Source organism: Dermacentor albipictus, unplaced genomic scaffold (assembly GCF_038994185.2).
Source record: "Dermacentor albipictus isolate Rhodes 1998 colony unplaced genomic scaffold, USDA_Dalb.pri_finalv2 scaffold_16, whole genome shotgun sequence".
NCBI lineage: Eukaryota > Metazoa > Arthropoda > Arachnida > Ixodida > Ixodidae > Dermacentor > Dermacentor albipictus.
In genome coordinates this window covers 7,446,710-7,461,573 of record NW_027225570.1, presented here as the reverse complement: position 1 = coordinate 7,461,573, position 14,864 = coordinate 7,446,710, and the positions used below count along the sequence as shown (strand labels likewise).

The 14,864-nt window shown below is 47.0% G+C and overlaps 1 protein-coding gene across 5 annotated transcripts in view; it reads right to left on the bottom strand.

The window, feature by feature from the left end:
- Positions 1 to 3,262: 3,262 nt before the first annotated feature.
- Positions 3,263 to 14,864, bottom strand: part of LOC135901674 (rho GTPase-activating protein 1-like) — a 148,747-nt gene continuing 137,145 nt past the window's right edge. For all 5 annotated transcript variants that reach the window (XM_065431516.1, XM_065431515.1, XM_065431514.1 and 2 more), the window contains 2 exons: positions 5,202 to 5,308; positions 3,263 to 4,288 (listed from right to left, as the gene is read on the bottom strand). In XM_065431516.1, coding sequence (XP_065287588.1) covers positions 4,118 to 4,288; positions 5,202 to 5,308 — 278 coding nt within the window. In that variant the 3' untranslated portion in view covers positions 3,263 to 4,117. The remainder of the gene's footprint in view (positions 4,289 to 5,201; positions 5,309 to 14,864) is intronic.

Here is a 14,864-nt window from a genome sequence, read left to right as displayed (position 1 = left end):
CGGTATCTGCAGCATAATAGAAAACCTCAAGATGTCATCGTTTGCTGGCCCTGACAAAATTACTTCAAAACTCATAAAAAACACTAAAATCATTTCTGCTTCTTTTTTAATCTTGCTGTTTTCACAATCATTAACCACAGGTAACCCACCTATCAAATGGAAAGCAGGCAAGATTGTTCCGATCTACAAATCAGGTAATAGGAACTCACCATTAAACTACCGCCCAATTTCCATAACAAGTGTCCCTTGCAAAATCATCGAACATGCTATTTTCTCACAATTATAGACTTTCTCGACTCAAACTATTTTTTTTTCATTCATCACAGCACGGTTTCCGCAAGGGATTCTTTTGTGAAACCCAGTTAGCCATCTTTCTTCGTGATCTGCATTCAAACCTCGATACTAATACACAGACTGACACAACTTTCCTCGATTTCGCAAAAGCCTTTGACAAAGTAGCTCATCAACGCCTGCTTCTAAATCTTTCACAGTTGAATATTCACCCAAACGTTCTAAGATGGATACAAGGATTTCTTACTAATCGCTCACAGTTTGTGCAAATCAATAATGGTGCTTCTAACCCGCTTCCTGTAACATCAGGCATTCCACAGGGCTCTGTGCTAGGACCTCTCCTTTTCTTAATATATATTAATGATCTACCACTTAATATCTGTAGTAACATCTGCGTACTATTTGCTGACGATTGTGTTGTCTACTGCACCATAACTAACACCAGTGACTAAGTATTGCTTCAGAACGACCTAAACAATATTCAAAATTGGTGACGACTGGCTAATGCTACTAAGTCCTTCTAAATGCAAAGCAATGTCAGTAACCCGCCATCGAAATCCTCTCGTATTCTTTTATGTCATAGAAAACAAGCCTATTGAACCAGTTAAATCTTTCCAATACTTAGGCATCACTATTTCTAACGACCTTGACTGGTGTTCGTATGTGAATAACGTTATAACATCTGCTAAAAAAAGGTCGTGTTTTTTTTAAATGCCACTTACGAAAAGCTCCTCCCCACATAATACTACTAGCATACAAATCGTTCATCAGACCTAAACTTGAATACACTTCCCTTATCTGGTGCCTGCATGAAATTTACCTTATTAACGCCCTTGAAGCCGTACAGAATTGCGCTGCTAGGTACATTCACTCAGCATTTCTTACGACATCAGCGCATCATCCTTAAAAGCAGACTCCAATTTACCAACTCATTCGTATTGCTATCACATCGGCAGCTTATATTATTTCACAAATTTTTTTTACAATGCGCTCGCCATCCCACCATACTATTCATCGCCGGCACGAACATCACATCGTACTCGTCATTCATTAAGTGTCGCTCGCCCCAAAACGCGCACTGTCACTTTTTCATCCTCGTTTTCCCTCGAGTAACTGTAGACTGGAATGGCCTTCCTTACGACATCGCTGCCATCACCAGTTCATCTGCATATACGGAAGAAGTGTCATCGATTCTCTCACCTTAACTAATATTGTTTTAACAATTGTTGTAATCCCACCCCTTGTGTAATACCCCCGTGTGGGGTCTTTAAGGAAAAAAAAAGAAAGAGCCCAAATGCGTACTCCTGGCAGCTAGTCACTGTCCGACGGCATCTCTCCTTATCGCTGTCCACCAACCACAGAAAGTAATCTTCAGTTCCATCTAATGCATTAGAAATTCCACACATACAGCAAACTGTAAAATGGTGACCGCAAACCAAGGCAGGGAAAAAAAAACATCCCTTTGATGGCAGTGTGGCTAGCTACCTTGCATTTAGCCTTATGTTTTAGTAAGAATCAGTTTCGTTTCTTTATTTTTAGTAGAATTAGTTACAAGTGTAATGCACATGCAAATTTGAATGCATTTTTTATTAAAAGAGGTGCATGTTATAATCGTGCAAATATGGGATACAAAATACATTTCTTAAAATGGAAATTGTTCCTCAATGAATTAATGTGTGAAAAAGTGTTGAATTCAATTCTAGGGTTTTACGTGCTAAAACTACGATTTGATTAGAGGGCACGTCGTAGTGGGGTACTCAGGATTATTTTGACATTTTTGACATTTGAACATTTTTGGTTTGTTTTTTACATAAATTTTGAGAACATTATCAGCCTTGTGCTGATAATGTCATCACTGAAACAATGATAATGTAATCAATCCTGCAGGACTTAGGGCATTGCTGTTTGCATTGTGTTATAACTGAATTTTTTTCTTTTGTCTGACATGAAACTTAACCCATCAATATCTACACAAAAAGCTCTGGGAAATATTTTCTCGGAAAAGTTCACGCCTTTGTGTTTTACTCTTGTGACCATTGTAAGAACACTTCATTGTGAAAGAATGTGTGCCCTAGAAGCAAATCACAGTTGATTTTTGGCATAATGAACTAGAATAAAATGAAGCTAATTGAATGTGATTCTTGCCAAAAATGTAGGAACTTGAGTATAAAGGTTAGGTGGTGCTGGCCCAAGGTACACACACATGATGATCTCTGCGTGCTTTCGTTTCACCAAGAATGCAATGCTGACTGGTGCTACCCCTTCTACAGTACTATTGTGGATTAACGAAATACAGAGAGGGCAATTCGTACATCAATAAAAGAAATTCAAGTTTTCATTGCCAGATTCCAGTTGCGGGTACCATACTCCTTAAAAAAAAATGTGTACCTCACATCAAAGTTCTAATCAAGCACAGAAATATGTCCCATATCTTAAGCAGAACCTTTTGAACTTGATGTTCTGATATGAATGTTTCAGCCTGAGTTAAATTTTTCCAAAATAGTGCATGTACCTTTTGTACCATACCATAAAATTTCCATTGAGACTCTGCCTGTAATGTTAATAGTAGCAGTAAAGCCTGGCATGCCAATGTTCGAAAAAGCCCAATAAACAATCCATGCACTGTATACATCTGACACAGCAGTGTGAAATGCATCAGAAGACTGGTACAAGGCAAAAAAAAATTAAATTATGGGGTTTTACGAGCCAAAACCACTTACTGATTATGAAGCATGCCATAGTGGAGGACTCCGGAAATTTCGACCACCAGGGGTTCTTTAACATGCACCTAAATGTAAGTACAAGGATGTTTTCGCATTTCGCCCCCATCGAAATGCGGCCAGCGTTGCTGGGATTCAATCCCGCGACCTCGTGCTCAGCAGCCCAGCACCATAGCCACTGAGCAACCACGGCAGGTTGGTACGAGCGAGCAGACTTGGAACCTGTGGCTGGTGGCAGGAAGATTGATATCAACAATCAATACCGCAAAAGCAAGAGCTAAGAGCTTTTGTGAGAAACACTACAGAGATAGAGAGCACACACTGTTATGCTTGTGCATTATTTTTGCTGCATGAGAGAAAATTGTTTAAGTAAAGGCCGCGACATTGCACCACAAGATTCAGTGAGGGGTTCTAACAAACTTATGTGTAATCTATAAACTGAGCATGTGGGCATGGCCACTCGGACGGTACAAGCAGAGAATGCTGAGACACCAGATTCACACAATGTCCCTTGCTACCAGCACACATGTCAACTGCCACGCTTCATTCATCCTACTAGAACAGCCGGTCACACAAAGAGCACAGTGATTGATTTGCAGTAGCATGGCATGGATGTCAGAGAAACATGCTACAACATGGCACCTGTTGCTAATGTCAAGCAGCAATCAAAGCTTGTGTCTTACTCACAAGCAACACGATAGGAGAACTGCTAACGCTCCGGCAGTAAAACTCCAAACACACTGCAGATTATATACTGAACACTTCAGATTCATTTCAGGTGTTTAACTAATAACAAGCATTCATCTATTGACAAATTTACAAGCACTCAATGTTGCGGGAACGCACAGCTTGGTTCCAGTGCAGTGGAATGTCTAGCGTGTGAACAGCGGAGCAGAAGACATGTGGAGCATGTTTCTAAAGCAGACGATGCACAGTTGTCTGCTCCTCCATTGATGCAGTGTGGACGCTGTTCTACAGCTCCATTTTGGCAGAGCAAAGATCTTTGGGATGGACATAGCAGAGCAGACGATGCTTGTGGCAGATGCCATGCAGACGCCACTTGGCGGCTTACTTATAGCCAGTGTGGCTTGCTTGCACCCACGAGCTCACTTGCTGAACAGAAGGTGTTGGTTCCTTAGGATGTACTCGGTGAACTGGTTGATGTGGGTAATAGAACTCAGCGAGGCCTGCTCCTGGCGAGACCACAGTAGGTTTGGGCCAAAGACAATCGCGAGGTTGGATGCAGTCATTTTGTTCAGATCACTCCGGTCTATCACCTGCACAGATGGATCAGAAAGAAAGCACAATGAAAAAGTGACACATGGCTTACTTCAAAAGTGATGTGAAGCATATTTGCATAGGTCGGTGCACTCCCTCATGAGTGCACTCACTCACACTAATTTCAAAGGCGGGAGTGCAAGCGTGAGTTAGTGCCAGTGAGTGTGAGTGGAGGTGAGTGCCAGTGAGTGTGAGGGGAGGTGAGTGCCAGTGAGTGTGAGTGGAATTGAATGCGAGTGTGAGTGAGTGCCAGTGAGTGTGAGCGGAGGTGAGTGCGAGTGAGTGCCAGTGAGTGCCAGGCCTGGAAAAATTATGTGAGTGGGTGTGAGTGAGTATTCTCCTTCACAGCCGACCTATGCTAAGTATACGGACAGTCAATCTCTCCCTCTATTTCTTGCTCTCTTGGCTGAATGAGACTGAAGGGGAGCTTAGTGAGCATGGCCTGCAAGCATGCACACGTCTCATGTCAATCACAGATAGATAGGCAGAGAGAGTTTGGGGCTGTGAAGGTATTCATTAAAAACAGCGAAGCGACCATCGTTGAACGTTGGCAAAGCGAAATTGGGGTCATCATCCTTCTCATTTATGTTGTCCAGCTGCAGCAGAGCCACTATTGCTCTCTTCATCATTGCTGCGGCCCCGTGAGAAACAACCGTGAGAAACGCGCCTGCATGTATCGGAAGTTTCTGGAATGTTATCGATGGTTCTGTCCGCTGTCTGTGACCGAACTTTGTGTAATCTGATTGCATGTAATCTGTAATCTGATTGATTAAGAGGGGAGATTCGGATGATTTTGACAAGATCATGCGGCACTAAGCACGTGGATGTCCTCGCACCCCCATCGATATGCGGCCCCTGAAGCCAGGAATTGAACCTGCAAGACTTTGTGCTTAGCAGTGAAACAGTGCTGACCTTGGCCAGAAACTCGACAATGTACTTGAGCAGCTCGTAGTTGTCCTCTGGCAGCCGCTCCAGCAGCAAGGAGCGGGCCTGCGTCAGCTTCTCAGACTGGTCCAACTCTGTGGAGAGAGGGAAAACGTTAAAGTGCTAGACATCACGCTCACTGAGAGGAGCATTTTATATGCAAGAACATTCACAGGGAAACACATTCTGTGGAAATCTGCAAACCGGAGCAATGGTTACCTGCAACTTGGAATACTATTGAACTGGATGCAGGCAAGGACGCAAAAAGGCGCACGGAAAAAGACACAGACACGGCGCTATGTTGCTGTGCCTGCATCTTTTGTGCGCCTTCGTGTTTTCTTGTCTGTATGTGCTACAATACATAGTATTCCAAGATGCCATACCAACAATCCCACAGTACAACGCTATTTGCGCCAAAATACTTAACACAATTAGCGTTTGTCAGATGTAAGTGCTGCGAGGTGCCGCTAGAAGATCGGAGAGGCTACCCAAGCTCCGTGAAGAACGAAGAAGGGAATGCGTGCACAAGCACGGGGGAGGAGGCGCAATCTCGCAGTGTTCAAACCAGGCGGGCAGCAGTTCCGAGCGCCTGGGGTGAATGAGGCAAGCGTTCCTGCCAGGCAAGATGTCCGTGGCAAGGTGCAGAGGATCGCGGAGCCAAGCATGGACAGCAACGTCTGAGGAACTAGATTGCTCCTGCTGCCAGTACTCGAGACGCTGGCTGACCTGAGGGCCGCCGGTCCCTGAGCTGCCGCACCTGAGCTGTGCCGAGCAGCGTTACAGTCTGGCACAGATGTTGCTATGCTGGATGCGGTCCTCATGTGCAACCGCCACGCATGGATTGTGAGCGGTGTACGAGCTGGGCACCGAGGCCATGCTGGACGTGCAACTGTAGCACATCGGTCGTGAGTGGCGTCTGAGCCAGACACCGAGGCCGCGCGGAACAAGGCATCCCCTGGGTGCTGCCGCTGCGGCTCCTGAGTGTGTCGTCATCGCAGCCAGCTTTAGCACGGGTGAACCCACAGTGCCGTGACGACCGAACCTTGAGCCATAAAAGACGGGCCTGTTTCAGTCCGTTTATTCCCGTGTGCTGCATGTGTGTGGACACACTGACTGCCGTTACACAGGTTATCAACTCTCTGTATATATATATTTTAAAGGTTGCTTTGATTTTTATACATGCACCTAAATGACTCTGTATTTCTTCTGCATCACTGCGCACTAGAAAAGTGCTGAATAGTCCTAAACACTACAATTTCTGGCATCTGCGACAGGACTAAGCTCTAAATACATCCTCAAGAGCCACACTTCGCTTGTGTACAGTGGCCAGAAATGGACTGGGAGAAATTTATTCCGATAGGCAAGGAGCTTGGCTTGTCAGGTAAAGAACTAAGAGAGTGGACTGATGAGTAGCATAACAGAGAGCGCGATAAGCGAGCTGAGAACAGGGAAGTAGCGCGAGTAGCCTATGAATAGGAGATCGCTCAACTAACAATGGAACGAACTCTGATGAAGACTAGATGTCTTGCAGAGCATGCATCTGGGACGGTTGAAACCGGTAGAGAACACGGGAAAAACAGCGGTGAAGCATTTAGAAGTCCCCACAAGCTTATTCCTCTCTCAAGAGCCATGACAAACTCAAAGCGTACATACAGTGCTTCGAGCGGTGTTGCATATGGGTCGCAAGCCTCAAGGGTAGCGTTGGCCTGGCGGCCTGGGGCACAACTGGAAGCATCCGAAGGTCCTGGCAAAGCATGAGTCGACTGCTAACAGAACAACTTGTTTATTCTAGCATCGCAAAAGAGCGACCGGTCAGGTCGACCGAAGTGGAGAGACGGGAGAGCACGTTACTCGACGGAAGAAATAGGAGCCTCTCTCTTGGCGTCCGGGGGCAGCTGCTTTTATACTCTCGGAGTTGAGGGCAAGAAGGAACGGCTCTGGATGGAGAGCACGTGACGGCGTCGCTCGGGCACGTTGAGACGAGTAGTGACGCATCCGCCGGGCCGGCGCCGGTCAGACCTCCTCGCTTCACACTTGGGGAGCTCCTCTCTCCGGCTGCCGCGCTTTGACAAGCGTGGGCACCAACATGCACACACGCACACACGCACTCACGAAGACACATGGCATTGAAACATGCCTGGACGCGCTTGGCGGGGAGGCGTTGCGGCAGCGCTGAACGGGCCAAAATGTCCACCGCTTTGAACGAAGCTCCGGCATCCGTTGCATCCGCGCCGGCTATACCGCGTGTCGTAGGCGAAACGTAACAGACCGCCCCGCCGGGAGAAGGAGATTCCGATGGTCAGGGGACTGCATCCGCTGTCCAGAGGGATGTCGCTCGATGATGCTCGTAACCGAAGTCGGTCGTCCCTCGGCGTTTCTTGAGCGCAGCGCACAGAAAAGGCCTCGTTCTCACGTTCAGGTTCACACAGGACACTGCAAAGTGACTTCGGAAGAGTTGCCGTTTTTGTTCTCGTTCCCAGCAAGCGTTAGAACTACGCAGAAACTCAACCGCTCAGTCAGCAAGCACGAAACAACCCTCACTAAGCCATGCCAGGCTCTTTCCCCTTTTATACTACTGCCTAGTTCCTTACAGTAGTCTAGCAGCACTCAGAATGCGTCCACAAATTGGAAAATTGCACTAGAAAGCACGTCATGACTTTGAAACACTAAACAAAGGCAATATGTTAAAAATCCAGCCTCAGGAAGCGAAACATCAGTAACAAACAACTTTGAGGCTGATTCCTACGTTAGGGGCCTCGACTTAAGCCATCGGCGTTACCGTTGAGACTCCCCTTTTTGTAACGCACCTCAAAGGAATATTGTTGCAAAGTGAGGCTCTAGCACAGGAGGCGGCCATTTATGGAAGAGATGGTCTGCAGCCATTGGAGAGGGCAGTGATCCGTCTCGAAGCATGCGAAGCGGAGACCGCAGCGAGCGACCGTACACCAGCTCAGCTGGTGAAAACCCCGTAGCCGCATGTGGCGCCGTCCTTAATGCAAACATCACCCCAGGCAGACACAGCTCCCAGTCAGTTTGTTGTTCAAACCACAATGCTCTCAACACGCGCTTCATGACGGAGTGGAGCTTCTCGTCAGAATTCGACTGTGGGTGGTACACTTAGCTGTGTAACAGCTTTACCCCGCACCTTTCGAGAAAGGCTGTCGTCAAAGCGCTAGTAAACACTGTGCCCTGATCTGACTGGATTTCCGCAGGAAAACCAACTCGCGCAAATGTGGACAGTAGTGCATTGACTATCTCAACTGAGCTGAGTTCTTTAAGCGGCACGGCTTCAGGGAACTTTGTCGCTGGGCAGATCACAGTCAAAATGTGTCTGTACCCCGTGGCTGTTACCGGCAGAGGTCCCACTGTATCAATAACGAGCCGTCTAGAAGGCTCCGTAATGATAGGTACCAACTTCAACGGCGCCCTCGATTTGTCCCGTGGTTTGCCCACCCGCTGACAGGTGTCACATGTCCTTACAAAGTGGTCTGCGTCCCGAAAACACCCTGGCCAATAGTACTCTTGCAAGAGACGGTCCTTAGTCTTCTTAACTCCTAGGTGTCCGGACCACGAACCTCCATGCGACAAGCGCAACAGATCCTGACGGTAGCACTGAGGCACGATCAGCTGATCGAACTCCACTCCCCTGCGGTCTAGATACTTCCGGTACAGGACTCCACTTCTTTCCACAAAACGAGCATTTTTCTTGGCGATACCTCCCTTGACATTGCAGTGCATGTTTTCTAGGCTGGCATCCTTTTTTTGCTCGGCTATCAAAGCCGACCAGCTGACTTTTAGCAACCTATTAAGTCCGTCTGACGTAGGCGCGATGAGCAAATTTGCAGATAGCTCTTCTAACTTTCCCGTGTCGGGCATTTCCTCTCCAGTATCTGGTGCCTTCAATGCTACAGGCTCAATTTTATTCAGTTCGGACGTGCTCTGAATATCAGCTTGCTGCGCCTCTGACCCTTTCTCATTGTTCGACAATGTTGGCCCCGCAACTACCGCCTTTGCAGCGAGCTCCCGAACCTTCGATCTGGTTAAGGCCTGAACGCTAGCCTCACCAAACAAAAGCCCCTTCTCGCGCAGGAGGTGATCGGACCTGTTCAAAAATAGGTACGGGTACTGGGGGGGCAGCATAGATGACACTGCGGCCTCCGTCTCAAGTGCTCCGAAAGGTCCTTCAATAAGCACTTTTGCTACGGGCAGACACATGCTATGAGCTTCCACGGCTTGCTTGATCCATGCGCACTCACCCGTGAACATATCGGGTTCTACGTAAGAGGGGTGAACTACATCCATTGTAGCTGCGGAATCACGAAGCACTCGGCACTCTTTCCCGTTCACGAGGAGGTCTCGCATGTAAGGCTCGAAAAGCTTCATGTTCTCGTCAGTGCTGCATAATGACAAAAACACGACTTTTGCTTTGTGACCCGGCTTCTGACACGTATAACACACGCGCACTTGCCTCCTCTCGAACCGCTTTCTGCGTTCGGCTTCGGCTGCCGCCGTCTCCTTACGTTCGGTCCGACTGCTTTCACTCGCATCCGCACTACGTGTGTCGCCCCTTGCTCTCATGGGTGTGAACTTCGGCCTCTCAAACTTGGAGCCAAATTCACCCTTTTGACCGTTCTTAGCTCCGCGAGCCCGACGCGTCACAAACTCTTCGGCTAGCTCAGCGGCTCTAGCCACCGTACTAACGTCTGGCCTATTCAAGACCCAGTACCGCACGTTCTCAGGTAACCGACTATAAAACTGTTACAGCCCGAAACACTGCAGAACTTTCTCGTGGTCACCAAACACTTTTTCTTTGAGCCACTCCTGCATGTTTGACATAAGCCTGTAGGCAAACTCTGTATATGACTCACTTCTGCCTTTCTCATTTTCCCGAAACTTCTGACAGAACGCCTCCACTGACAGCCTGTACTTCTTTAGCAGACTCGATTTCACTTGGTCGAAATCCTCTGCCTCTTCTCTCTTCATGCTAGCGAATACCTCGGCCGCCTCGCCGGGTAACAAAGTGAGCAAGCGCTGTGGCCACGTTTCCCGAGAGAACCCCTGCTTCTCGTACGTTCGCTCAAAGTTAACCAGGAACAAACCAATGTCCTCTCCAAGCTTAAACGGCCACATCAGGTCAGTCATTTTGAATGATACTCGTTCTCCTGCACCGTGTGCCCGACTTCCATTACGAGCGCGTTCCATCTCTATCTCGAGACGCTTCATTTCCAAAGCGTGTTGACGGTCCCGCTCCTGTCTTTTTGCCGTCTCCCTCTCCTCAATGGTCTCAAGGCATTCCGACAGCTCGCCATCCTCAGCTTCTAACTCAAGAATAGCCCTTAGCAGTTCTGGTTTTCTGAGTTTGTCTGAGACATCCAGACCCAACTCTCTTGCAAGCTCCAGCAATTTCGGTTTGCGCAACGACTTCCAATCCATGGCTACTCTGAATGCTGCTTTCTCTACTGCCTACTATTGTCTTGCCGCAAACTAACCCGGCAGCAACGACAACCACAATTACCAGCTCTGTTTATGACACTAACAAAAGCCTGGCAAAACTCAGAAGAAGAAAGTCCCGCACTCACCAAACCTCGCAGCCAAGAATTCAGCGCAGTCGTTTCGCTGCAGGCAACCAGTCATCACACAGGGCTCGTTGCACTGCTCCCGGATGGTCGTTGTGCTGCTCAGCATACAGTCAACCGCATATCTTCGCTGCTGGCCTCCGTTGTTGCGATCTCACCACTGGCAAACAGTTGTTGCAATTTCACCGCTGGCACCTGTTGTTGCATATGGGTCGCAAGCCTCAGGGGTAGCGTTGGCCTGGCGGCCTGGGGCACAACTCGCCGGGTTTTGACGGGTTTTCTTCGTAATTTCCGAAATCGTGAGGCGTACTTGTGGCTGTCACAGGCACCAGAGAGGCACACAGTAATCTTGCTGCTGGTGTAAAGCCCGACAGAAGGTAGCCTTGATATGTCGCAACAAGTTTGGAAAATGACGTGGCTCGAGGTCTTTGTGCTGGCAAAGCAGCAATATAGTGACTGGGTACGTGACACATATGTCGAATGTGTGCTCTAATGCTGTCAATCATTATATTTATTGGAACCAAGTATTGTCTAAAGCAATCCCGATTGTTATGCGAGTCGAGGCGCATCGTCGTAGTCCAAGACATGCTTGTAGAGCCTGGTCTTGCAAGCTTTCGAGGGTATGAATGTTGGTTTTACATGTAGCGAAAACTGGCAAGCTGTACCGTAAAACGCCCAGAAACAGTACTCTGTACAGCTGCAGCATGGGCCATGCCGACGTGCCCCAGGTTTTTCCGCACAGGAAACTCCTTACATGTACAATAGAAATTAGTCTCCTCTTAAAGTAGATGCATTAGGGGCTCCGTGAAAGGTCCCTGTCAATAATCACACCAAAGGAGCGGTGAGACTTCTGGTATTTGGTACCCTGGTCATAGAGAGACACAGGAGCCATGGGTTTGTGCGTAAACATTATTAAGGCACATTTTTCGATCGACACACTAAGGCCTTGTTTGCGAAGATACGAACAAGTTCGAGTGGCTGCCCGGTGAATTCTTGCGTGCACTTGAAGACTAGTCACCACAGAAGACCAAAGACAAATATCACCAGCGTACATTGATAGGTGAATTGTCCTGTGTGACATATTAACAAGGCCAACCATAATTAAGTCAAAGAAATAGGGCTCAATGCCCCGCCTTGTGGGATGCCACCATGACAACAACAAAATGACAAAGAGACGGTTAGCTATGACTAGGAGGCAGTGTTTTTATTGAACTCCGTAAAATGATACGAAACTAATACAAATGATATAAAACTGATAAATGGAACACTGTATGCATACTGACGACACACAAACCACAGTGGGACATGGGTGTCGCATATAAGAGGGAGGCTAAAATAAAATTATAAATTAAGACAAGTTTCAAGAAGACGACGAGGATGGCGTTAAGGATGACGTGGGTTAACCGAAGACTGAAGAAGATAAAGAAGAAGTACTCAGTGAGGTGACAAGAGATGATTGGTGGAGAAGAGAAGTATCCGGTGAGATGGAAAGCGATGATTGGTGGAGAAGAGAAGGAAGACGAAGAGAAGGATTACATGGACTAACATGAAGGCTATAAAAGGGCGAGGAAGGGCGAGACACGGGGGGAAAACAAAGCAGCGGAGACTCGGCGGGTCAGGGATGGTTCGACCGGAAGAGAGCGACGCCGGCTACTGCTCCGGTGAGCTCGCGTTCTACGGCTTCGCACCGCAGACTTCCTGCCGTTCCTGAGCTCATTCAGAGGAGTCCACGGAGGACCCTACCATCTGCTACGGCCAGGGGTGTCTCCAGCGCTGTTGCTACTCTTCCGGGTGGTGCCCCAATGCCAACATCGGCCACACCTCCACAGGCATTTGGACTGGGAGCATGTGCGGCGCAGCCAACGACGCCAGCCCTAGAACGTCGAACGCCACTCCGATGCCGGCTATGGGACCCATACCACGGCACATCCGCACCGAACCAGACGTGAGCACGAATGCCAACCACTAACAGTAGAACGCTAGTAGCAGTGTTACCGGGTCGTGTGTACTGATAGCCTTTGTATTTTGTGTTAGTTTTGTTAGGTTTGTGTGCTGGTGTATGTGTTGCATGGGTTGTATTAAATGTGCATCTGTGTGCGTACACCTGTCGCCTAGTCCATTCTTTCAGCCAGAGTGTTCTCCGGAGGAGATCCGTGACAATGAGCACGCTGCACATGAAACGTTCTGCTAAGGCACGTAGTTTAGCAACCACTGAGCGAATTAAATTTTTTAGCCCGCACATTCATGCAATTATTGCGTAGGATGTTGATAAAGCTGCAGCCGAGAAATACATTTTCATTTGTATATAAAGAACTTCTAACATGGAAAACTCATATTTGCAGCAATGTTGTATGTAGTCTTTTTGTTCAAAATGTATATCTCGAAATTTTTTTCTGTCCTCTTGGTGCAAAGCCGCATCGATGTTTTTACTGAGTTTTCTCGTTTTCATTACAAATCTATCAAATAATTTTTGTTTGAAGAATAGTTAATAAATGTTTGCTTGAAAATAATAGCATTAGAAACCGCATTCCTTCTAGAAACTGATACTACACGTTCTAATATTAAGCTGTAGCAATAAATAAAATTGTTGGCCAGACTACCCAAAAAAGTGCATATTTTTCCATGGACAGAAAAGTGTTAATGACATTTGGTTAAAACAAATTGGCGGGCTAGTTGGTTAGAATGCATGGTAGGAGTGTATAAGCGCGACTGTACGAGGACGTAGAAAGAAACAGATACACAGGCACAGCGCTTCACTTTCAACTATTGATTTTATTTTCACACGCATCGATAAATGTACACCGTACGAGCGGAAACAAACGTAACAGCTGTTGTGTTTGTTTTCGTTCATACGGTTTATATTTATCGATGCATGCGAAAATAAAATCTATAGTTGAAAGTGAAGCGCTGTGCCTGTGTATCTGTTTCTTTCTACGTCCTCATACAGTTGCGTTTATGCACTCTGCCATGGGTTAATCACATGCCTTTCCGCATGCGTGAAGAGGCACTGAATATTACACGAACCTTAGTCGTGGCTCGCTCCTCTAGAGTAACCATGTGATGTGAGTGAGTGAGTGAGTGAAGAAACATTTATTGTAGGTCCGGCGAGGACGCGAACTCGTCGCGCACCCGGCTAGTCCCACGTCAGGACCGGCAGGTCTAGCCCACCGGCCCGGTCGCGGGCACGCCGGACAGCCAGGATTTGCTTTTCCAGAGCGGGGCTACGCAGAAGCGGCAGATGTGGCATGTACTAGTAACACAGCGTAGTCAATGGTTCCGAGTATTCCTAAACCTCTTCCACGACTCCCAAGGTCATGTATTCTGGGACTGCTTGATCCTAGCAATGCAGCATGTCTTCATTTTTCTTTGAAGTTTTCATCAGTTGGAGGAGTCTTTGCATTGCATTTTCCTTGTTGATTTCTAAGTTAACATTTTCTTTCCATGGCAAGCTGACTTGAAAGTGACCGTTTAGTTGTACTATCTCATTCTTGTATTCTTCCACAATTTCAGCTTCTGTAGTATTCAACTATGTTTTGCGATCCACATTGATTTCAAGCTCTAAAACCTTTGTAGCTCTTACTGAAGTTTTGTTTCCACAGCCTCAACATTCAGAAACATGATTGCTTGATTTCGGGCTTGATTTAATTTTGTTTTGGTTTGCTCCAATGAACCTTGGAATAACCAACCCAGTATTGCCTTGACAGCCGTCAGTCTGCTTTAGATTTTTGTTGTTGTACAAGTAAAGAACTCCCAATAATAATCTGAGCCGATGAGCAGCCTCATGGCATCTGTTGCAGTCTCGGTTCTGTCATCTACCACTTCTAGCTTTAGTTTTCATTTCCTCGTTGGCTTTCTGATCTGGAGCAGGTAGACAACTGTGAGATATGACGTCAACTTGTAGAGCTTCGATTACCGTAGCTGATTTTGTTTTCTCATGTTGCTACAGTTACTTGCAAAACTTTCAATAACTCGAATTTTTTTGTTTCCTCCCAACAAACTAATCATTAGCCTTTCCTGTCGTATTATCTTCGCACCCATTTCTTTTGCTAAGCCAGCTTCAATAAATGTCCAATAA